We start from the raw sequence: 24,405 nt of genomic DNA, 5'->3' as shown, positions 1-24,405 counted from the left end.
TCTGTTCTGATAACTAATGGGAAAAACGGTCTGTTCCTCGATTAAACCACTTCATACCAGTCATCTCACGATGACCATGGGATACTGATATTACAGTTGTCTCTAGCTGGAGACTCAATCGGGTTACAAAAAATGACGTCAGGAAACGACACTGGCCATTTCTTTGGGTCGTTTGTAAAGTCACAGATACTGTACGGACAATACAGCTCAGTTTTTTTGGCGGATCGTGTGTGACGCGCTTGAGCGTTTGCCTGCGCATGCGTATTATTATCTTCATCAGTCAAGGTGACTGATTATTATCTTACACTTTTTCATAGGGTTCGTTTTGTAGTTATAATCGCGAGAGAGCTAAATCATAAAAGATTTGAAGTGGCCAATGTAAAATATTAATGCTTACATAGCTCTTAATTGCAATACTGAACCGTTATTTGCTTAATAAACATACTTCTGTCGCCTGTACTTTCTGTTCTGATAACTAATGGGAAAAACGGTCTGTTCCTCGATTAAACCACTTCATACCAGTCATCTCACGATGACCATGGGATACTGATATTACAGTTGTCTCTAGCTGGAGACTCAATCGGGTTACAAAAAATGACGTCAGGAAACGACACTGGCCATTTCTTTGGGTCGTTTGTAAAGTCACAGATACTGTACGGACAATACAGCTCAGTTTTTTTTATGTATCTTGCTCTGTTAAACGGAAAAAGTGACTTTACTAGGCTATACTGGATTAACATCATGCATTTCCTGTCAGCGGGAAAGGATTGTTTTCCCCATGCCACGCTCCCCGCTTACACATGACCCCGACCAAGTCCATGATTGAAACCCTCTCATTAGCATGTTGCGCAGAGGAAAAATAAATGTGGAACTACATTCAGAAATAAATGAGTGATCAAAGGAAAATAAATAGGGTGAGTTTAGCATTTCCTTAAACATTTTCCATTTGTCCACTAATTTATTTGATTTATTTGCTTACTTTAATCACATGCTTAATTATTTCTATATGTATTTAAACAAGAATCTGTGTATTTATACAGACATCTATTTATTTGCATATTTATTTATTTATTGTTTTTGCAGGTTTCGTCCTCCATACAGTAAGCTCCATACAGTAAGGCTTGAGAGAAAACAAAAAGAGCTTCAAGGTGAGACGTGCAAAGTAAAGCGCGCAACTGCATCGTTCTGCCACTAGAGTTCTCCCACAGCCTGTGACTGTATGTGTGTGAGTGTGTGTTTACCCCCTCCGAGCTCTCAAGTGTGTCCGGGCTCCTCCAACCAACCACAATTCTGACATTTAACTCCGGAAACACAAATGTAACCAGCGCTGCGTTACATCCTAAAGTGAGACTGAACGGCGAGGCGTTAGATCAGCTGTCGGACAGCGGTAAGTAAGCGCATAAACCGGGTCGATTTCATGACATTCGCAGTAAAGAGGAACAAAAAATCCACTCCCAACTGGTTGGTTTTGTCTAGAAGCGAGGGAGGGATATCAACATGGCGTCCATGTAGCTCACCAACCAACAAGAATGTCTAGGCACCGATGAAGATTTTTCCCTCCATTTGCAATTTGATTGTGTTATTGATCGCGATTATTTGCGGTTTGATTATATGTAGCGCGTTTACGATGTCCTCATGTTTATACTTTTGCGACTCTTAGACACCCGTTTGTCGTTTCTTTCAGGCACTGTGACCGAAATGCGGGACCTGCGCTGGGTTTTATTGATCACTGATGAGACAGACAGCTGTCAAAGTCATCGTGGCTTTTAATATAATCTTCGTTAATATAATCGGGTTCTTAGCGCTTTTACGCCGTGCATTCCAGCACTCGGGTTGTGGATCACTCGAGCTGTTGTGGTTCTGTAGTCTTCTGCGGGGGTTTTAAAAATCACTGGCAACATTTTGTAGACCGTAACAGTGTGAACAAAAGTTACGATTGTCACGAAAACTTGTAACGTAGTAACATTCGATCCAGGGGCCGCTCTGCGTATGTATTGCGCAATACAGCGAACAGGTCTCGCTGGTCACATCAAAACCGTGCTCAGTGAATTATTATGTTAACTACAAATGTGGACTCATAAGTAAACTAATAGCATTAAAAGGATGTAAATACACATGTGGTGAATATTCTAGATATATCAAGTAGGGATGTAACGATTCACTTAACTCAAGATTCGATTGACGATTTATTAAAATTTTTTTTTTGGATAAAAGCGTCTGCTAAATGACCAAATTTTAATATAATATAAATGTAAATAACAAAACTACATTGAAATTTTAAAACAAGCCCCAAATCAAATAAATAACACACAAAAAAGAAATATCTTCATATAAACAAAATAAGGCTTTGTCTCTGCTCTTTCCATTTAAAATTAGAGGCAACCACTGCATTTTAATCATGATCCAAACAAAGATGCTGCATACATGCAACATGAGCAGTTTTTAATCTAAATTAGATTGTATAATTTTTTAATTTGAAGCAAAAACAGAATGGTTTGACTTCAGTTTTGTGAAACTATACATAAAAAATCAGCATGAAACCGAAACAGCAGACGAGCTGAATGAGACGCAGATTCACTCTCTGCCATTAGGTGGCGCTTAAAGCGTTTCCTTGGTTTCCGCTGTGAACAAAGCAGCGCTGCACTTATGAACTTTAATATGTATTATACAGAGGCAAGATGAAAAGAAAAAATACCATCTAAACTTTTCTAAAGACAGTAAGTTCCCCTCAGACATGCATTCATATAAACTCCTACACCTAGATGAATCGCGATTTGTTTAGCATCTCAACCGATTTGAATCGTCACGTATTTGAATAGATTTTCAACCGGCTCGCAGTTAATCGTTAAATCCCTAATATCAAGGCTTCCACAAAAGCTGATTTATTCTACATGGAGTGGGTCGCCACTTAATTTGTGCTGCCATGTTGACGTCACGTGAACAGCCATGCAATTGACCAAGTTGCCAATAATTATAATAACAATGTTTTCCTGCATATCACTTCCAGCCAAGGTGCTTTAAAAGTGTAAGTGTTGTAAACCAACAGTATTTAGTATTGAAACTTCATGCATCCAGACCTATAGGAGTCAGTATGACCACAACAAAAACAGCCACACAGTGTAAAAAAAAAAAACGAGTACACTTTTAAATTTGTTATAAAATGCAAATGACTTAAAATAGTTTTCCTTTTTTTCCCCATGTGAGTAATTTTATAGTGTTACATTATATATCATTTTACTTGTTCTTTCCACACATTAAGTTATTTATGTTTATTGAAAGGAGAACCTTTATCAACCAATGCTTTATTTACATCATGTAAAAATAGGTGGTTAGATTAATGTCTTTTACCTTGAAAACTTTGTAATTTCATTAATGAGTTTGTCTTGGATTCCTGGAAACTCATTAAAATGCACTTTTATCAATAAATCACAGCCTTCAAAAGGAGTTCCAGCTCTTCATCCTCTGTAAGAACCATCTGGCAGTTGAATGTAGAAGCTGTAACTTACAGTATGCACAACAGCAATAAAGGTGACAGTCATATTTATCTGTTCTTCATGCCACATTCTAATATACTGCTGGCAGTATGGCTGTCACGGTTATGAAATTTGGCTGACGAATAATTGTCTAAAAATAGTCACGGTTGTTGCGATTAATTGTCTGTTTTAGCGCTTTGGCGATTATGACGATTATCACGATTAATTGTCTGGTGTTTTTTTATGGCTTTTATTATATAATTGTGATTAATTTAAAGGTTCAGTAAATAATTATGTTATCTTTTAATCTTTTTTGAGTTATTATTTTGCAGTGTAAGATTACATAGAGTATTCCAAATTCTAAGAATCGGCCAATACCGATCCAACACCAGTGCTATTTTTTTTTCTATACTACAGAATATCAATACTGTGTTTGTGGAACTAATGGTCACTCTTTTTTTAACCCTTTGTTAACCATAATCCACTAAATACTCACTTCCTCATTACAGAGGAAAAACTACATTTGAATAAAAATATATAAGCTATGAAATTGAAGCAACATAAGTCACAGCACACTGCATTCCACACGGTACAAACAAAGAGAATAGAAATGAGAGAGTAATGAACTCCAGCAAGATATCATTTTATGCGAATCCCCAGACCTTTATCTACACATCAAGTATTATAATGGGAATATATCATCTTGGAAAGAGTTTTACCGTGCTGACTGTCATAACTGAACGTGACGTGCTGTTTGAATGCTGAGCGGAGAATGACTGACAGCTGCAGCAGAAGGAAGATCAATTTCTGTAAACTTAAATTTAACAAAGTAAATATAATTCTGTCCCTCACATTAAGATTTGGAATGGCTTCAGATGATATAGGCTATACAGTGCATGAAAATCAAACTGGTGCTCTTCTGTTTCTTTTGGTGTATGACTCCCCCTTGTGCCATATAAAAAGCACAATAATCGCGGTTGTCTGAAACAAACGCGGTTAGATCAAATAATTGCGAATAGACGGTTATTTAATTATCGCAACAGGCCTAGCTGGCACTCTGCAGAGTGAATACTGCTGAGGGTTTTTATAGAAATGGTTTTGCTTTCTACATGTCATTTTTACTGTAAATCCTCTGTAATGATAATGAGAGGAATTTGTTGTTGTCTTCAATATCTTTTGACATCAACACCATTGTTATTAAAGGGGTCATATGATGCGATTTCAAGTTTTCCTTTCTCTTTGGAGCGTTACAAGCTCTTGGTGCATAAAGAAAGTCTGTAAAGTTGCAAAGACTAAAGTCTCAAATCCAAAGAGATATTCTTTATAAAAGTTAAGAGTCAGCCACGCCTACCTAAAATGCCTGGTTCTAATACGCCCCCACATGTCTACGTCATTATGTGGAAATATTAGCATAATGCCGCCCAAATGTGCACGCAAAGAAAGAAGGCGTGGTTTCAGGAACAGCAGTAGTGTTGCTGCAGCATGTCAGGGAGACGCTGTGTGTTTCAGTGCGAAAGCAAAAGCACTTTATTTGGTCTTCCGGAAGTAGATGCATTTAGGAATCATTGGTTAAGATTTATTTACAACAGAACAGCACAACCCAGATTTTAGAATTTGTTCAATGCATTTTATGGACAAGTTTTTTTTTTAACCTAGAAGAGTACAAGGCTGGCTGTGCACAAAGGCTATTTCTAAAAAAAAAAAAGGGGTAAATTCCGACTTTGCTATGACAATCTGGCGCTTCTGAATCAGCGACTGTAAGTATGTTTTGTTATTAGTTTAAGTATTTGCTATTGACTGTTCAAATGCGGAGTTTTGCGCAGCGCAGAGTAACGTGTGTGTGTGTGTGAGGGGAACAGGGTCCCATCACAGGAGAGTGAACTGCCTGTCAGAAATCATAGCACGTCAGCTGTCTTAACCGCGACTTGTGTACTGCATCTGTCTGTGTCTGTCACGTGACTCTGTTGCCCTTTCGGGCTTGAACTGATGGTAAAACTAACAACATTATTTACTGTCTTGATATTTACTTTGAAAGCTGAAGCTCACGATTATGGTAAGGGGGGTTACATTTCCGACGCGTGTTTGTGGTGTTCAGCCAATCACAATGCACTGGGTCAGCTGGCCAGCACTGGGCCAGCTGGCCAATCAGAGCAGACTGCGCTTGTCAAAGGAGGGGGCTTTGTTGAAAACGACGCGTTTGAGATAGGTGGGGCATAGAGGACCTACAATTGAAAAATAATGTGTTTTTTTAACATTAAAGCATGTCAACATATAATGATCTTTAAAATAGCATCATATGATCCCTTTAAGAGTTTTATAAGAAAGCTTAATGTTTAACCTGGTAAGTGTTTTTTATATAAAGATCCTAGAAGAATTTCCGCCCTAGGTTTACATGTGATCTCTGACAAAACAAACACATATTTGCATTTTGCTGTTTTATATGCAAGGACCTAAGCGCTTCAGACTGTACTTTGCTTATTGTGAGCAGCGTATGTGTTTGTTCAAGAGCTTGTTCTGGTTTAATTATTCTAGGTTGAAACTGGCCATAATGTCGAGGGTGGTGAAAAAGAGGCAAGCGGACCCCAAGGTGGTTCAGTATGTCTGGTCAGCCATCGAAGTCATCCGCAATCAGAAACAAATCGCAAACATGGACAGAATCTCAAAGTAAATGCTTTAATTCTTCTCTCTTTTCTAATAATATCAATGTATACATTTAAATCCTATCTAAGAGATGGCCTTGCGTGTTTTGGTGCAGATATTTAAGTCGTGTGTATGGGATGCACCCTAAAGACACGGCCAGACATCTAGTTCTGGCTGTGAAAGACGGTCTGGTGGTGGAGACGCTCACAGTGGGCTGCAAAGGCTCCAAGGCCGGGATCGAACAGGAGGGATACTGGCTTCCAGGAGACGAGATGGTGAGACATAAACCAGAGCATGTCTATTTTAAACATAACATACTTTTATCTACATGCTTACTAGATAGGGCTGTCCAAAAAAACTGTGAATTTCGAATATCCGTTGAATTAAAAAAAAAAAAAAAATCCACATTCGCAGACCAGTTATAGGTCTGTGTCAGCCGTCAGGCAGCCTTATCAGTGGCTCACGAAATGCAACGACAATGTAAGTGTCATTGCATTTTAATGCTTTTGTTAGCCTATCCAGTTGAACCAACTAGATGCGGCGCTGCTACGTTGTTCATACAATATATTGCGGAAAACGAGAGCATCAGTGTGGCGAAGATGTTGTTTACGGCGAAACTGAAACCAAGCCATTCACACAGAACGCATATTTATCACATTTTCTAGCGGGGCATCTATCAGTGTTGCACTCGCGTCTCGCACAAGAGAGCGGCACGTTTAGAAAGACATGGAAAATTAATGTAAGTTCAACTTTTAAAAAACATGTCTCAAGACTTTATGGCGGTTTTTCCCCATCCCACTGTATCTCATGTTTTTAAATGAAGAAAGTAGCCTACTCTTTGTGATTGGTTTTCGGTCCTTGGTATTAAACTATACATACATGCATGGTGCTGTTTTTTTTCTAATTGTTTAAGCAACTTTATTAAGTATATATTGTTTATAAACATTATTTTAAACATTATGCACTTTTTTTCCAAAGATAGTCGTGTTATTTTATTACACTTTGAAGAAACGTGGATAATATTTTGCTCGATGCCCCCTCTTGTGGCCTCAAGAGAGAAGCCAAAAGCTTTTTTTCCCCTAACTGAAATTATGCCTTTTAAATTCGAATATAATTCGAATTTTGATCATATTTAAGTGGAAAATTCGAATTTAGTTTTTCAGTCATTTTAATAGCCCTACTCCTAGATAAAAATGCTAAAGGTAAACATGGCTTGGTTTTACTACACATTAAACAAATGAAGTGAAGAGCTCAAAATGTAGATATGCTTCTGGCTTCAGCACAGCCGTGTGTTACTGAAGACCATCAGTAAAACATTTGATTGGTTCCTCAGCTTATATGGACCAAAAAACAAACAAACAAACAAAAAACTCAACGGTGAGTTTTCAGCTGTCAACTTCCTCCGTATGCACTAGTGATGGTAGATGCTGATGTTTCAGTGACTTCACCAGCACATAGAGACATTCCTCTGCTGTGTGAGAGAGCATGCTTGAAGGAAGCACTGTTTGTTTTTGGGGTATGGCTTACAGCTAGAAAGATACATATCTATCCCAGGTTTCATCAGCTATATGTGTGGTCTTCATTCAATATTCAAATATTTGCTTATTTGTATGACAGCCCTGTCTACATACACTACTATTCAAACTGTGGGGTCAGTTTGAAAGAAATTAATTTTATTAAATTTGATCAACTTTGACAGTAAAGACTTTTACAAGTGATTTCTCTCTCCTTTAGCCCTCTCTGCCTTCTGAAGCTCTTTTCCAAGATGTGCGTATGCTTCACACATATTATTCTTACATGTTTTCAAATCAAATTTAGTTTTTTTGCGAGATTTGTATGTCAATGTCAAGAACCAGTCACAGTCAGACCTGTGTTTTGCCAAGTTAACAAGCTGTTTACTAGGGCTAAGACCAGTGTCAGCAGTTAACTTGCTTATTCAAGGACAATATTTGCACATTCAGAGCTGATTTCTGCATTTTTATATTTATAAGGGCATGTTCCGTATATGCAGAATGTATTTAATTCATTAACAGAAATTCTTGATCTAAATAATTAGAAACCTATATTTATGAATACGTGTAATTATTATATTTCTTATTAAGAAATATATCAGTTATTTAAAGTGAATGTGTCACTGTATTAGCATTTTTGCTTCAAACCCTTGTTTACTTCTTACACTGGTTTAGACCCATTTTAAAGGTAAGAATAAAAACTATTTGCAGACAGTAGCAGCATTTTCTGAAGTAAAACTTTGGTCAAAGCCTGCAGGTTTTGTACTCTAACCAGAAAAGTGAATATGGTGGAATGTCTCTGGTGTGTGTTGGTGTGTATTGAGGTGTGTGTGCAGTAGATTGGTGATATTTTTAGAGGATAGCCTTAACATACGTTGAATGTGATCGTGGCATGTGAGAATGTGATTGCTCACCATTTCTTTCAAAGAACATTTAGTCATGTTTAAGGTTTGATTTAAATGGCCATTTGGTTGAAAATACATGGTGGTATTTTCTTTGTTTTAAATCTGTTGCTTTCATAGTATCTGAAACGGTTTCATCTCTGTTAAACAGGCTTTATCCAGGTTTTAACTATTTCCAAATTTCATTTGAATTGTATAAACATCGGAGTCATAAAAAATGGTCATGTAAATTGAACCAAAATGCAAAAATATTTGTTATATATATTATATTTATTTATAATTTTATGTTCCTCTCATAATATCAAACATATTATACACCTACAATTTTTTGATTAATGTTAGTTTGTTACATTACATTATTATAACTAATGAGCGGGTTTTATATTTTTGCTTTCTTGGTGCTTTGGAAAAACTGTTAATTATAGAAGTGCAGCCCTCGTACTCTGTATTCTCTTAGGTGCTTTTACTTAAGCTATATATTAGTAGTCTCTCAGGGCTCCGGTCACAAATTTGAAAAACCTTTCAGAGTAAGAGGGCTGATCTTAAATCCATTTCGTCAAGAACTTGTTTGCAGGTCATGAAAATAATAATCGTTCCTGGATCGGTGGTTTTGTTTCCGGGGGCTTGGTGGTGGCCCAGGTGGGCGGGGATGTGCATTACTATACTGTGTGTGTTTCAGGACTGGGAAGCAGAAAGTCATGACTGGTACTGCTTTGAGTGTCACCTTCCTGGAGACGTGCTGGAGTGTGATGGCTGTTTCCGTGTCTACCACCTCCGATGTGTGTCTGAAGACCAGAGGCCACGGGACACAACCTCCCACTGGCAGTGCGGCATCTGCAGGGTGGGTATAGAGAGCTCATTAGAAAACGACTAGCTCAGATTGAAAATTCTGACTGAATTAGATGTTCAAAGCCACTTTAGCTGATACACTAATTTGCCAAATTATGTTGTTTTGGCAACAGCTTATAGTTTAGGCTAATAGTTTAGGATAATTTTTATTTGATGAAAAAAATGTCATTAAGCGAATTTTATTCTGATTATTAGTCAAATTAGAATGTCAGCATAGAATTATTTCTATAAGAAGAAGACTGGCGTAATGGCTGCTGTAAATTCAGTTTTGCCATCACAGGAATAAATTACATTTTAAAATATATAAAAATACAAAACAGTTATTTTACATTGTAATAATATTTCACAATGTTGCTGTTTTTACTGTATTTTAGATCAAATGAATGCAGCCTTGGTGAGCATAAGAGACTTCTTAAAAAAAACTATTGAACAGTAGTGTAAATTCAGTAGTGTAAATGTGAAATGCATGTTTGTGATTTTTTTTTTTTTTTTTTTGTGACCATTAAACCCCCAAATGCATTTTAAGAGTATGTTACCTCAGATTATGATGTAGTTATTAAACCATTTGTTTCTTGTGGTGATGTTTACTAACAGGGCAGTAAAAGGAAGAATTTGAACAAACAGGAAATGACAACATGCCTCAAGTTCATTCTTGGACGTATGAAGGAAAGGGTGCGTTTCACAGTTTCGCTTCTCACTTTTTCCACACTAAATCATGTAGAAATCAAGCCTTTCCCCCACATGCGTTTTCTGTTGAAATGTGAAGCAGATTTCTTCCATCTGATCATCTTTCAGGCTGTGGACCTGCACAAGAGAGGCAAGGAGTCAAAGCAACCCATATACAGAAGACTGATTCACACGTCTCTGGATGTGGATAACGTACAAGAGGTACACAGACCAAACACTAGTAGAAACAATTCGAAGATCATGTCCCATCAGCCTCAGCATGTTCTCATGTATCTTCTGTTCTCCTACAGAACATCTCAGAGGGGAAGTACAAAAGCTTTGAGGAGTTCAGGGCTGACGCTCAGCTTATTGTTCACAACACAGCCATTCTGCACGGAGGTGAGCCGTATGAACCAAAAGTGTGATTTATGAAATAGCATGTGTGCACTTCACTCAAATGTCAGCTCGACCAATTCCACATTCTCTGTCAACAGTCAACAGCGATCAGACCGAAATTGCAAGACTTCTCTACAACGACACATGCCATGAGGTCAGACTGAGCAAACAGTTGGAATTTTAAACTTGTTTAAGGCACTCGACAAACATAGTTAAGCTTTTCTGTATAGATTTTTGACAACATTCTTAGGTTAATGGGTAAAAGATTGTGTGCTCTTTTTGAACAATGAATTAACAATTATTTATTTGTTCCAGCTGAACGAGTTAATGTTGTGTAGACACTGCTTCTATCTCTCGAATGCACGACCCGACAACTGGTTCTGTTACCCATGTGTAAGTACAGATGCATGCATTCATTCCTGCAGATTTATGTGTGATTTGTGAATGTACTTAAAGGCTTAGTTCACCCAAAAATGAAAATTAGGCTGTGTTTTACTCACCCCAGAGGCATCCTAGGTGTATATGACTCTTCTTTCAGACGAATCCAGTCTGAGTTTGTCATATACACCTAGGATGCCTCGGGGGTGAGTAAAACACAGCCCAATTTTCATTTTTGGGTGAACTATCCCTTTAAGGATGTTTGTCTGTGATCAGAGTCCGACTCATGAGCTGGTGTGGGCCAGGATGAAGGGCTTTGGTTATTGGCCAGCCAAGGTGATGCAGAGGGAGGGCAATCAGGTGGATGTTCGGTTCTTTGGTCACCAGCACCAAAGGTGAGCCTCAGGTTACATTAGGATCTGTATGTGGGCAAATTAGCTTGTGAAACTAGCAGACTCATGTCTGTTTTGCTGCAGGGCATGGATTCCTTCTGACAACATCCAGGAGATCACGATCAACTTGCAGCAGCTGCAGGTGAAGCGCAGCTCAGGGTGGAAGAAGGCGTGTGATGAGCTGGAGCTCCATCAGCGGTTCCTGAGGGAGGGCCGTACCTGGAAGGGGAAGCTGGAAGAGAAGCATGACAGGTCAGACAGGCACGAAAGACAGGAAGACAAACAAGAAGAGGCAGAGTCGAGCATCTCCTCCACATCCAATGAGCAGGTGAGCATTTTGGTGCCACAAGTCACATTTAATTTTTAAATATGCAAGATTGGCTTTGCTTTATTTAATATCTGGGTTTCTTATGTTGTTGACAGTCGAAAGGCAACCAAGAGCCCAAAGCTAAAAGGAGCCGCCGTTCCCAAGTCGCCGAGCCCAAAGTTGAGGTTTGTAATATATCATATTTATTGAATGAGATGTGATATAGAGTTCACGTCACCTTTACCATCTCCTGCTGTTATATCAGGAACCGGAGCCTGAGATGGAGGCTGTCAGCTCAAGCCAGGAGATCCCAACAGCTGTTCCACATCAACCAGAACGAACATCTGTCTCCACCCAGACCAAAAAGTCTGGCTCGCCTTCGTCCTCTTCCTCGCCAGCTCCTCGCATGGTACACCGAGGCACTCAGACGCTCAACGAAGGCAACTGCCAAAACATGTGCCACGACAAATACACCAAGATCTTCAGTGACGTTAAAGAAATGATGAAAGCGGAGAACAAGCGCGAAACCGAACGCGTCCTGAAAGAGGCTCTGGACAAGGTGAGGACCGTTCTTTCATTTTGGACTGACATTTGGCTCCCTCTTGTGGCCAGATTCAAAGATACCCCTTTTCCTGTTGGTGGAAAAGGGGGAAATTGCAGCAAACTCAGCAATGTGGTCGTCCTTACAGTTGCGAGCAGAGATGGAGGAAGAGAAAAGGCAGGCGGTGAACAAAGCAGTGTCCAGCACGCAGGCCGAGATGGACAGGAAGTGCAAACAGGTGAAGGAGAAGTGCAAAGAGGAGCTCATGGAGGAGATGAAGAAGATGGTAGCTCAGCATAAACAACTTATTTCCCAGACCAAGAAGAAGCAGTGGGTGAGTGAACTTTCAGAAGATCTTATGTGTAGATACAAACTGTTAGAACCACCAGACAGTCGAATCATACTGCATTCAGGTCCATTTTGACATGGAAGAGATACAGTAAAAAATGCTTAGTTTGTAGTATGGTAACCAAACTTTGAAAAGGTATGAAGACTATGAAAATACACATAATTTAATTTTTAATGATTTAAAAAAAAAAAAAAAAAAAAAATTTTTTTTGTTAAATTTTTTTTTTTAAAGTACACTTATTGAGTTCAGGTCCACTTTGACCTAGGTATCAACTTTGCACATGATTTATTATGATCTAGGACTAGGTCAAAATACTTTTCCTATATCTTGGTACATGTTTTTAGAAATGAACTGTTAATAAACATCAACATATGCACTCCTATTGATGAACCATTGCAGCATGAAAAATGTATCATATTTATATTTTATTTGAAACATGCCAGAGTAATTTAGATGTTGTTTTGTTACAAAATGAACATGTAGGTTTCATAAAATTTGGTCTGGTTTTGAGCTGTCAGATTATTTGTTCTTATTAATTTAATGTGATGATATATTCAAGTACATTTAAAAATTTAAAATTTGAATGAATAAAAAGGGGGTAAATGTTGTAATAATGCTGTAACATTCAAAACTTAGCATTTTTGCACATTCACTAACTAGTTACTGATCAGATATAACATTTGTATATAAAAAAAAAAAGTTATGACTGTTTTATAGTCATAACAACCCCCCCCCAGGCAAATCAATTTGCCCACCATATTGTTGTATTTACAATCTATTTATAACTTCTACGTGTTGCTAGGAGATGAGAAATGGTTCTCCAGCATATTACTCACCTGAGCTCCAGAATTGTCTTGTGGGAAATGTTGCAGCTCTGAGGGCAGAATTAGGAAATGAAGAACAATTTTGTCTGAGTCAATAATGTGATGTGGGGTTGTTATTCCTCTGTAGATGAACCGAGTCGAATTTAGTTGGTTAACCTGAACAATGACACATTATTTAGAAAACTACCACCACCCGGTCATTTCGTTGCTCTCTGTATGGCTCTGAAACAATACCTTGTGATTAGGTAACCAGTGTTGGGGGTAACGCATTACAAGTAACGCGAGTTACGTAATCGGATTACTTTTTTCAAGTAACTAGTAAAGTAACGCATTACTTTTTAATTAATTAGTTACTTTTAATTAGAGTTACTTTTTCAAAAAAGTAATGCCAGTTTCTTTGTTTTCCCATTTATTGACTGACAAGTCTCCTGTCCCCATACTGGGAGAAATCGTAAGTGCAGAGGAGTTGTGTGCGCTGTGTGAACATGATGTTACTGTAGTTCTAGACTAAATGTGAAATGTGCATTAATTCATCCCACTCACAAAAAAACAGATTTAGTATTCATCAAAATGAATTAAAACAGTGAAATGCAAACTCAGAATATGACTCAAACCTGCAATAATTAAATATGTTAAATAACACAAATGTATCTAATCCCATTTTATTAACCGATGTCTTTGCTGCTGACCTTTGATGATCCCGTTCAACCATACTAATAAGCAAAAATGACTTTAGAGAAACTAACAATTGTGCTTCATTGTTTAGTTTTTTTTATTGCTGAAGAGTGTTGAACCTTCTTCTCCTGTGTTCTACTGTACAGACGTGAATTTACTTTTCCTTCAGCCTGAGGTTTATTCATTACACTTTTTGGTGTAAAAGAGCTTTTACGTTTGCTATAAACAGAACTTCTTATATTAAAAGCAATCAAAGCCCTGCTCATATTTAAAAAGTAACGTGAAAGTAACACAACGCATTACGTTCCATAAAAAGTAACTAAGTACCGTAATTAGTTACTTTTTTATGGAGTAACGCAATATTGTAATGCATTACCTTTAAAAGTAACTTTCCCCAACACTGTAGGTAACTATGATTTTGTCCAGTATGTGGTATCGTCGTGTTATCGCTATAATGTTTGAATCGCTTTATGTAAAAACATTTTTTATAATACGCGTTAGATGACTCCTTAGAGCAAACATGGATAAGTGAGAAAATGAAGAGCGGGACGAGCTTGATATTAAAATTAGTTGATAAAAACGCATTATGTCCTGAGAAAGAACTGCATTCACTCGCACAGAAACTGCGTTCTGTGCACGCGTGCCTCTCTCGCTGCTTATTGTGTTTAAACTGTGAACATGAGCAGTTGAACACAAAAAGTGAACTTCCTGCTTCTGTTTGTTATAAATGTTAATCAAACACTCACCACTATTTAACTCATAGTGACTTTTTTTTTTTTTTTAAGTGTTGTATTTAACTGCTTGAGAACCTTGGCGCTATCAAATTGTTACATTTCATATATTGTAACCTTATTTCTAGCAAAAATAAATATAGTTTTGTTATTGTGAAATGACTCCTCTTGTGACACAAGATTTAGGTCATATCAACCACCCCCAGTTCTAAACATAACCTCTCAAAATAAGAGTTTTGCAGCTTTTAGTCCACATATGTTAGCTTTGAGGTTAATCTCTATGCTAGTGTGCTCCCTAAACGTTGACAAAAACTCACTTTTAGCAGATAAACACACTTAAAATGTAGGCTTTCTACTGGGAAAACAAACCAAAGATATTGATGACTCATTCCGCACTTCACAGATTTTTGTCCAATCAAATGCTCTCTAGAATGAGAAAGTCCCATTCAACAGACAAGCAGATTGTATTTTTTCTCTTTCTTTTTAAAGGGGAAGAGCCCTTTCATTATGTTCTTTCATTAGGAAATGCACCAATAAGAATGTTGATTCAGGAGGATATTTTACTGGACAAAACTCTTGTGTGCTTCTCTTTATTCTATCTTTCAGTGTTACAACTGTGAAGAAGAGGCGATGTACCACTGCTGCTGGAACACGTCGTACTGCTCCATCAAATGCCAGCAGGAGCACTGGCACGCCGATCACAAACGTACCTGCCGCCGGAAGAGATGAGCTGCAGCTGGCCACGCCCCTCCTCTAGACTCCACCCATCCACGAGCCACGCTTTTGGATAGATTTTAGCACTCACCACCCTCCCCCTGCCCATGGATTCTTGATTTGTAGCCAGCATTTTAAACCCCAGCTCGTAGGACACTTTTACCAGAACATTTTACTGAGTTGCGGTGAACGCTAACAGGGCAGCCAGCGTGGAATCTCTCGATCCTCGTCAAGATGGCTGTATGTTTGGATTTTAATGGCATCTCATTGCGTATTCCTTTTTGTTTTTACCCTTTTATTTGCTGTATGACGGAAATCAGCCTTGCTTGCATACAGACTAGCTGAAATGTGAAGTACTAGTAATCTTTTTAAACACAACTTAATCTGAAGCTATGTAGATATTTTACTTTTTTTATAAAAGCGAATCATGTCAGCCTCCTGCATTGAGTGAAATTGGTGCTTTTAAACTCGACGGTTGGTTTTTATCAGTGGTTGTGATGTGTCATTTTTTTGGGAACAGGGTTTAAAGATGGCAGGTCATGTCTGTCTGAATGATTCAATCTTCCTTTAATGAATATGCACATTTCATGGTTACACTTTTAAATAGGCCTTTACATTTTTTTACGGAAAAACTAAATTATGTGCCGATTTTGGGGTCCATTTCTGTAGCTTAAATGTACTAAATCTTTGCAGAGTAGGATCTTTAGAGAGGTTTGTTAGTGTGGGCAAATTCGTTCATATGAACTATTACCAGGGCTCCCAAACAGAAAAAAAAACCCTGATGATTTCATCATGTCAAGATCCCATTAAATAGCGAAATTTAATCAGACTTTTAAGATTGTACAGAGATCAGTGTAAATTAAACAATCAGAAATTATAGCTAGAGGGTTTTTTCCATTAAGAATGACCTTTCGTGGCACTTTTTGACCTAAGAGAGAAGTTAAAAGGATAGTTTACATAAAAATTACAATTCTGCCATCATACCCTCAAATTGTTCAAACCTGTATGGCTTTCTGAAATGCTGATCCTCTTTCATTGTACAGAAATGAGCAGCTTGGACACTCAGCTAAACGTCTCCTTTTGTGTTTTTTTGCAAGAACATCAGTCAAACGGGTTTGGAACGACATGAGGGTGAGTGAATGACAAAATTAGAATTTTTAAGTGAATTATTATTCCTTTATTGCAATAGATTTCTCAGAAAGATCTATCTTTAGAGAGTTTTGACTGTTGACCGGGAGAACCAATCAGCTGAAGGATGTAGGGAAACGTGAGGTCCTTCTCTGTTTTTGCACAGATTCATATCTGCGTGAACCTATATTCTGTTTCTCTGAAGTTTTGGATGCGTCTTAAATCATGTCTGATACATTCAGGTTTCTGTCCTGCCCTATTTCTCTTTCTCTCTCTCGCTCCCTTCCCAACCTCACTGTTGCACTACATGTAAATAACTGTTTGTAGCTAACCGTGACTGATGGCGTTTGCACGTTAGCATATGTACATTTCATGAACGCATTAACTATGTATTTGATAAAGTCAATCTGTAAAGGAAAAAAAAATATTTGTGATATAACGGTAATGTGTTCCATTTCAGTGTGCATGAAACCAGGTTGTGTACCTTATTTTGGACAGCTGAAGGATGTAGGGAAACGTGAGGTCCTTCTCTGTTTTTGCACAGATTCATATCTGCGTGAACCTATATTCTGTTTCTCTGAAGTTTTGGATGCGTCTTAAATCATGTCTGATACATTCAGGTTTCTGTCCTGCCCTATTTCTCTTTCTCTCTCTCGCTCCCTTCCCAACCTCACTGTTGCACTACATGTAAATAACTGTTTGTAGCTAACCGTGACTGATGGCGTTTGCACGTTAGCATATGTACATTTCATGAACGCATTAACTATGTATTTGATAAAGTCAATCTGTAAAGGAAAAAAAAATATTTGTGATAACGGTAATGTGTTCCATTTCAGTGTGCATGAAACCAGGTTGTGTACCTTATTTTGGGCTCTACGTTAGTCTACGTTCTTGCGTGTCATCGGTGATGCAGTATGTCTTTTTGGTTTTCTAGGGTAATTTGACACCACTTTGTAATTGCAAGTAACCCTTTTTTTAAATTTATTTTTTAACTTATTTATGCGGACAGAGTAATGACTACTGAGAATTTCTGACACCCAGCGAGAAGTCTGCTATACAAACACCTGTCTTTCATGTGCATACGAATTCAAATGTGGTGTAAACGTTCTCCCCTTTCTTGCATTACATTATGTTACAGTACTATGTATAAATAAAACATATCAACCGTTGATAGTTTTGCGTCTTTTTTATATCGCAAATTTAAAAAGACAAATTTACCAATCAAAGCACTTTATTGCACCATATTTTGTGAATGTAGGCCAAAGCAGGCTTCTATAAAAGTGTAATTTAATACTTTTAATCGTGTACAAAACAGAATTTCAAACACACCTGCACCATACAAAATAAATTTAGTTTTTTTTTGTCTTTTTTTCTCTAACCAACAATATTTACATACACCATGCAGACTCTCTCACGCAAGTCCAGATTTCCAACAAAAAAAAAGGGAAATAACTTCACAGGTTGAAAGTTATGTGCACATTTTTTTCTTTACAAAATGGGGAAACATTTCTGCTTGTATGGGAATAACAACACTAAAGTTTCCGAACAGGTTAAGACTTCTTTCCTTCATTTAAAAAAAACAAACAAACAGACAAAAAAAGAGAACATTGCATCGTTACTTTCTGAATAAGGGTAAACTCAGTTCCCATACACGGTATTGACGTCAAAGACACCGATCCCAAAATAAAATAAAAGGTTGCGTTAAATAAAGACCGACCTCAATGAGGCCAGAGGGTGCTGATATCTGACTGCAGTAGATCTCCACAATTATTGTCTGACACCTGCCGTATTCTCAATCGCTGAGGCAGGATGTGGAAAAGAAAAGAATAAAATCCTGAATACTCAGTTTTGTCATGGCGATTTAATGGACTGCCAGCACTATGAAAAGGAGTTCAGAAAACACGTCCCTTCGAAATGCAGCTGGTACAATGAAGAATAATGGCACGCTTCTTTTTCTCTCTTCACTATTGTTAGCATTATTATAGCCAGTCGGTCATGTTTCATGCTTTGCCCATATTGCTTGTGCCAACAATATGCCGGCGTTTATTTAGCATGTATTTCCCCACATAAGCCGATTAAAAACAAGAGCTTAGTCCATTTCACTTGAGCTGATCGTGGTTGAAAGTAAACTGTGAGGCACTAATGTAAATGTTATTTTATGAAAATACCAAAATCTGTGTTAGTCCGTTAAATTATAATTCGAACGCTTACGAATGGTATCTGTGATGTTTGAGCAGTAAACAAAAACACTTGTGTAAAAAGCCTGTGTCAATAAATAATGATGCAATCATAGAAAAACGATACAAAACAAGTTAAAAAAAATCAATCCAAGCAAATAAAAACACAACGTAACAAATTGCGGTGCAGATTTGAGTCATAAAAGCAAATGTAAACAAAATTCCAGGCACATTTTTAGGGTTCGTTTTCTCTCGGAAAGGGTGTAGCGATTTAGTTTAAATTAGAAAAACCGAAGCATTTGTTCCGCATGTTTGACATCGTCTTGAAAGTCCTATGAGTTCCTATTATTAACCGTTCTATCGGTCAGTTGATTCTCTCTACAACAGACACCATGCAAGTGGGAAGTACTGCATTAGAAATGTATCATTGGTGATTCGTAGATCTTATTTTATATATATATTTCTTTTTTTATATATATTTGTATGTATATTTATATTTTTACATAGACTTGATGTGATACTACTCACTCAAGATGATACGTTTTATATCAGCAATATTATTATTTAATGAGGAAAACATTTCCAAATGTCTTCGCGCACCAATTCTAAAAAGAGCAAAATAAATAAGAACTATTATCTGTACATAATTACATGATATCAACTGACTTTGTGTTCACCTTCAGCTTTGTACAATGATATTAAACATGGAGGAATCGAAAAAGCAGGGGACGGGTTTTCTTTCTTTCGTTTTTGCTTTCTGCTGTTTGAGAACATTTACAAAGGTTGAAAAACTAAGTTATTGAAGGACGGCTGCAACGTACGTACAAATGTAACAAGTTGGCCTTGTACCTTTTTTAAAATGAATGGAACGTCCAGAGTCCAGAGTGTCTGATAGCACGTCTACTTTCAACAAGTTACTCTGAATCATCGGGAAACTTAAAATGCATATTTCGCCACGGTATGCAGATACTTAAAAATAGCCTTCGCTCACGTAGGGCGGAATAAAAATGAAAAATGTCGCAACACCTCACGTGAAAACAAAGCGACACGCATACAAGCAGAAGCAGAGGCGATTCTTCTTCCCTTCAGGAGACCGAATCCTTCTGCCAATCCATTTTTCTGTTTGGCTTTGTTATCACTTCTCAAAGTTTCTACCAGTAAGTGTCCATTCACGGAAGATCGCCCAAACGGTCATGTGCAGTCGGCAAAACACACGCACGCAAGCATCCACGCGTACACTCATGCTACATGTTATATGCCACATAAATGGGGTCCAGCTGATCAGCTAGAAAGCCATCTCGCAGGTGCATCCTCTGTTTCTCTCCACGAGAGTTGATGGGAATGACACCAATGTCCACCACCACCACCACGCCTACGATCAGGTAGTGCTCCTCCAGGACTGTGTTGGTGACTAAAGGAACCAGGTCCAAAGCTTCCTGTTCTGAACCTTCCAGCTCCACGACCACCACCAGCAGGTTGGTCCAGGGAAACACCGCACTGAAACAAACCGATCAGTTCATTTAAAACACGTCTTTTCTAAAGGGCCGTTCACACTGACAGTGATTAGTAGCGACAAAGTTACAGGAAGTAATTTATTTTCAGTGACAACTGCTGATTTGAGATGACAAAATATATCTTATCCAATCAGAAAATAAGCGATGTTTAAAATACAACTGCTGATTGAGATTTCACTGATAAAATGCCTTGTGATGCTCTTGATGGTGGCAACTGATAAGAACAAAAATTAAGTTTTATGTTTTACATTTTATTAAAAAAAAAAAACATAATACATTCAATGTCTTAATCGTTAACAATCTAATAAATGTATATACATTTTTAATACTGTAAATCGTAATATTATGATGGCCAAGTAGATTTAAAAATGAAAATGAGTCATTTAATTTAGAAATAATGGTGTAAATAGTATACATTTTAATATCAAAATAAGTACATAAATTAATTTCACTTTAGTCTTAAGTTTTATTTATTTAGACAAAATTGTATAAACAGTACACATTTGAAAAATCAGTTAATTAGAATTTAGTTTTGTTTTATTTTTCATTTAGACAAAATAGTATAACTAGTATACATTTTAATATCAAAACAAATAATCAATTTGATATATCTTATTTTTATATGTTTTGTTTTAATTTATTTAGATAAAATAGTATAAATCTGTTCAGTTTAGTTTTAAGTGTTTTAATTCCATTTATACATAATAATATAAACATGTTAATCTTTAAATAAATAAATGGCCAAATTTTAATATCAACACATCCCTAAAAAAATGAAACAAAAACGATACTCAGATTGGAAATGACCATTCCATTTCCATTTGTCGTACCATTCCATGATGCTCTTGTGGGTACGTATCACAGAGGTCTCTATGTCGATGGGGTGATACCTCATTCCTCTCAGCTCCATGGCTTCATCCAGAGCACCCACTACATACAGAGCGTCGTGCCGCTCTGGAAACACAGAGGATGTTAGTATCATTCTTCAACTGCAAATTAAACTAGAACCAGCTAAAAACCAAATAAACAAGACCAAAGATGCATGATTACCTCCACTTGCATCTGTGAGTTCGGTCCTGCGGAGGAAGCCCAGGTAGCCGGTACGTGCCCATATGGTCTGCGTGTCTCCGAAGCTCAAGTGTGAGTTGAAGTGATCAGACTGCAGAGCCTCATCGCCGTACACCGTGAAGTAACCGCTGCCATTATGGGCACAGTGAACCCAGATCTAGAGACACAAAACCACAGATGAGCCACAGATGATTTCGATTTGATCTTTATCCTGCAATACCAACTCACCTCCCCTAGATGGGAGTCTCCCAGCGGACCCTTCGTTTCAGGATTGGCAATGATGATTCGAACTCCGGGTAAAATCTGGTAGAGGATGAAATTGAGATTAAGTAATTTAATCATTTCAAAACACACAGCCAGATGGAGTTGTAAAGCGCCCTGCAGGTACCTTTCCAGACTCCATGAGAGGGAGACTGTGTGGGGAGCCTCGCTCGACCAGCCGCACTCTGAGGAAAAAACAAACAGACTGTTGCTTTCCTGACAAATGATCAATTATCTGCTCATAAACACGTGTAGACACGACTAATGACATTTTCAAAAACACATTCTGACAGTCCTGAATAAATAAAATTATATTTCTGAGTGAGCAAGACTAAAATAACACTAAAGAAAAATGCATATGCATATAGTGCAAACAAATGTGCAGATATACAGCAATCACACAACAACATTTTCATGTGCCAGTTTTTTTTTTTTACTACTGTCTTTTGAAAAACTTGTATTATTTTGAGATTTTATTTTATTATTATTGTGAGAATTGATTAAAACATTTTTACAATGTTTAAAAGATTTTTAAAAAAGGCCTTATCTAATATCTATTTAATTAACAGATTAACTTAAGATATTAAATAATGTAACACATTTACAGAATTTCATATTACAACCACAGGTCAGAAATCATGACTATTTCTGGATATTTTATTCTACTGACAAACAGTTTTGAAAAGTAAAAATTAAAAAAAGTTTTTACTTGAAAGTTTTACACAACATTAATTAAGGTTAGGGTTTAAGATGATATGTTGTCAACTTGAAGTAAATATTCTAAGGATAATATTTTAATTACTTCAGTACAATGACAATATAAAAGCCAATTATTTAATTTAGTAAAAACATGTTACCTTTATAATATCACACTTAATATTTTTGACAATGTTTGAAATTTTTAACATATCACAAAGTATATTTGATGGAAATTCAACAAATAAGCTGAAATGAATTAATTCCACAAAATAAATATAATAAATATAAATGAATTCAACAGATAAATATATATTACTGGAATTTCAACAACTAAATTGTTTATACTTCATTAATTATGTGGTCATTCCAATTTTTGGGAAATTCTGTGAATTAAATACTTTACAATGAAAGGTACTTCCTATAATTTGATTATTTTCTTTATTTGCTTAATGCACATAAACCAAAAGATAAGATCATTAATAAGAAATGTATGCTAAGTCTGGCAGCTTTACATTATGTAACACCACAATATAAAGGAAATTTATTTAATTTGCTATTATATGAAAAAATATATCATTTATAGCAACATTTTATCAGACATAATTCACTCTACTCTCTGAATATCAGCAGCAACAGTGTTAAATGGAAAACGTCTAGGTTACTTGTGTAACCCTCGTTCCCTGAAGGAGGGAACTGAGACGTTACGTCAGTGACTGACGAATTGGGATCTCGCCCGAGAGCCCAATCACCTTCGAGTGTTAACTAAACAAGCCAATGACAGTCCTCTGCCTGTGCCCCGCACAAGATGCTAGACCCCGCCCTGTCCGAGGACCCAGCACGCTCGTCCGGAAGCACCAGGTGGTGCGACATGCTCGAGGAATGAGAGGCCCGCGGAGACGTACTCGACGGGGAAGCTCTCACCGTAACCCTCAGGTCTCCCTGACCATGAACCGAAGTAGCCCTCCGAGAACCAGAGGAGCTAGAGCGGGGCATGGCAAGGGGGATACCCCCCCGTTTAATGAGGAGGTATCTGGACCGCAATGTCGCGATGGTCATGTTCCCGCAGTGAGAACATGACTCATCCATGAGCGCTGCTTCAGCGTGCTGTAAGCCCAAGCACGAGAGGCAGTGATCATGACCGTCAGATGAAGGCAGGAAACGACCGCATCCAGAAACGCACGAGCGGGAAGCCATCTTTAAAAAGACGCCCGTCGCTCGTGGAGCTCTTTTTCGTGAAGCTCTTTTAGAATTTTTGGAAACACTCTTTTAGAGAGAGCGCTGAAGCGCCCAGGGGAGGTCGCGGCAAGACCACAGAATGAAAGCTGCAGCCCGCCGAGATTTCAGCAGCCTGAATGGCAACCCCCGCTGATACGCCGTCACACCAACGCCAGCTGTTTCTCTCGAACACTCGCGGAGATTCGTCCTGAAGAAGGCTCGGCTCCGAAGCGAAAAGCTGATGTGCGTTTGCACGCGCTCTCCTTTTATATCCGCGCTGCGGGGCGGGGTGCGCGTGGCGAAACACGCACGCCAACTGTCATTGGCTTGTTTAGTTAACACTCGAAGGTGATTGGGCTCTCGGGCGAGATCCCAATTCGTCAGTCACTGACGTAACGTTGAACGTGACTGACTGAATGGGAACCTCGATTGACGACCAGTACTCCAATCACAGCTCACTGGACTCATTTCCATTATCATTGTTTTGCAGATTTCTCCACTTCGATTCCTTAGTGAAGTCTATTGTTAAATCTCTCACCTGTCGTGTCGGAGAGCTCTCATGTCCACGAACACAGTAGTCGGGTCTGGTCCTGATGTCCCCTGAAACACACATCATGAAGCCATTAAGCAGGAGATACATGCTAATACAGTTTATACTGCACAAAGAACTAGCTATGCGTGATTTCTCTAAGGCAGGGGTAGAACTGGTCAATTTCCTCTGAGTCAACCCACTTTAGCTGTTAACTAGTTAGTAGCAGAGCCTAGAGATCACAGACTGAAAATGATGAAAAAGATAAGGAGTTTGAGGAGGAAAAAAAAAAGGCGAGACAAGCAGCAAACCGAGACAGAAACAACCTAAAATTTAAACCATCACCCTGAAAGGCACACGGTTATAAATGATGCCTTGAACGGAGGCGCTTTAGAGAGCAGAGCGAAAAATAGGAATCATTTATGAAGCCGAGATGACAAATGTGTGGGTGTTTGTGAAGCAGAGA

General features: G+C 37.9%; 2 protein-coding genes across 3 annotated transcripts in view; one reads left to right on the top strand and one right to left on the bottom strand.

Moving 5' to 3' along the window:
- The first annotated feature begins 1,220 nt into the window (after window positions 1-1,220).
- LOC107590252 (zinc finger MYND domain-containing protein 11-like) lies at window positions 1,221-17,583 on the top strand. 2 transcript variants are annotated; one of them, XM_016278935.1, is made up of 17 exons: window positions 1,221-1,387; window positions 6,006-6,137; window positions 6,229-6,388; window positions 7,848-7,880; window positions 9,206-9,367; window positions 9,970-10,047; window positions 10,171-10,263; window positions 10,353-10,440; window positions 10,536-10,591; window positions 10,753-10,830; window positions 11,092-11,210; window positions 11,292-11,535; window positions 11,631-11,699; window positions 11,780-12,073; window positions 12,204-12,389; window positions 15,241-16,620; window positions 16,999-17,583. In XM_016278935.1, exons 2-16 carry the CDS (start codon window positions 6,022-6,024, stop codon window positions 15,361-15,363), a joined length of 1,899 nt encoding a protein of 632 aa, XP_016134421.1. In that variant the 5' UTR covers window positions 1,221-1,387; window positions 6,006-6,021; the 3' UTR covers window positions 15,364-16,620; window positions 16,999-17,583. The 2 variants fall into 2 exon arrangements, with proteins under 2 accessions (XP_016134421.1, XP_016134422.1); XM_016278936.1 differs by lacking the exons at window positions 7,848-7,880; window positions 16,999-17,583 and having other exon boundaries at window positions 15,241-16,929.
- Window positions 17,584-17,689: 106 nt separating this feature from the next.
- dip2ca (disco-interacting protein 2 homolog Ca) overlaps window positions 17,690-24,405 on the bottom strand; it is a 133,823-nt gene continuing 127,107 nt past the window's right edge. Inside the window, exons 33-38 of the mRNA XM_016278939.1 lie at window positions 23,949-24,010; window positions 21,624-21,681; window positions 21,464-21,538; window positions 21,218-21,392; window positions 20,998-21,121; window positions 17,690-20,150 (exon numbers count right to left, since the gene is read on the bottom strand). Coding sequence (XP_016134425.1) covers window positions 19,898-20,150; window positions 20,998-21,121; window positions 21,218-21,392; window positions 21,464-21,538; window positions 21,624-21,681; window positions 23,949-24,010 — 747 coding nt within the window. The 3' untranslated portion in view covers window positions 17,690-19,897. The remainder of the gene's footprint in view (window positions 20,151-20,997; window positions 21,122-21,217; window positions 21,393-21,463; window positions 21,539-21,623; window positions 21,682-23,948; window positions 24,011-24,405) is intronic.

The sequence above is a fragment of the Sinocyclocheilus grahami genome, unplaced genomic scaffold (assembly GCF_001515645.1).
Source record: "Sinocyclocheilus grahami isolate Dianchi unplaced genomic scaffold, SAMN03320097.WGS_v1.1 scaffold126.1, whole genome shotgun sequence".
In the NCBI taxonomy this organism is placed as follows: domain Eukaryota; kingdom Metazoa; phylum Chordata; class Actinopteri; order Cypriniformes; family Cyprinidae; genus Sinocyclocheilus; species Sinocyclocheilus grahami.
This window is presented reverse-complemented; position numbering and strand designations above follow the sequence as displayed.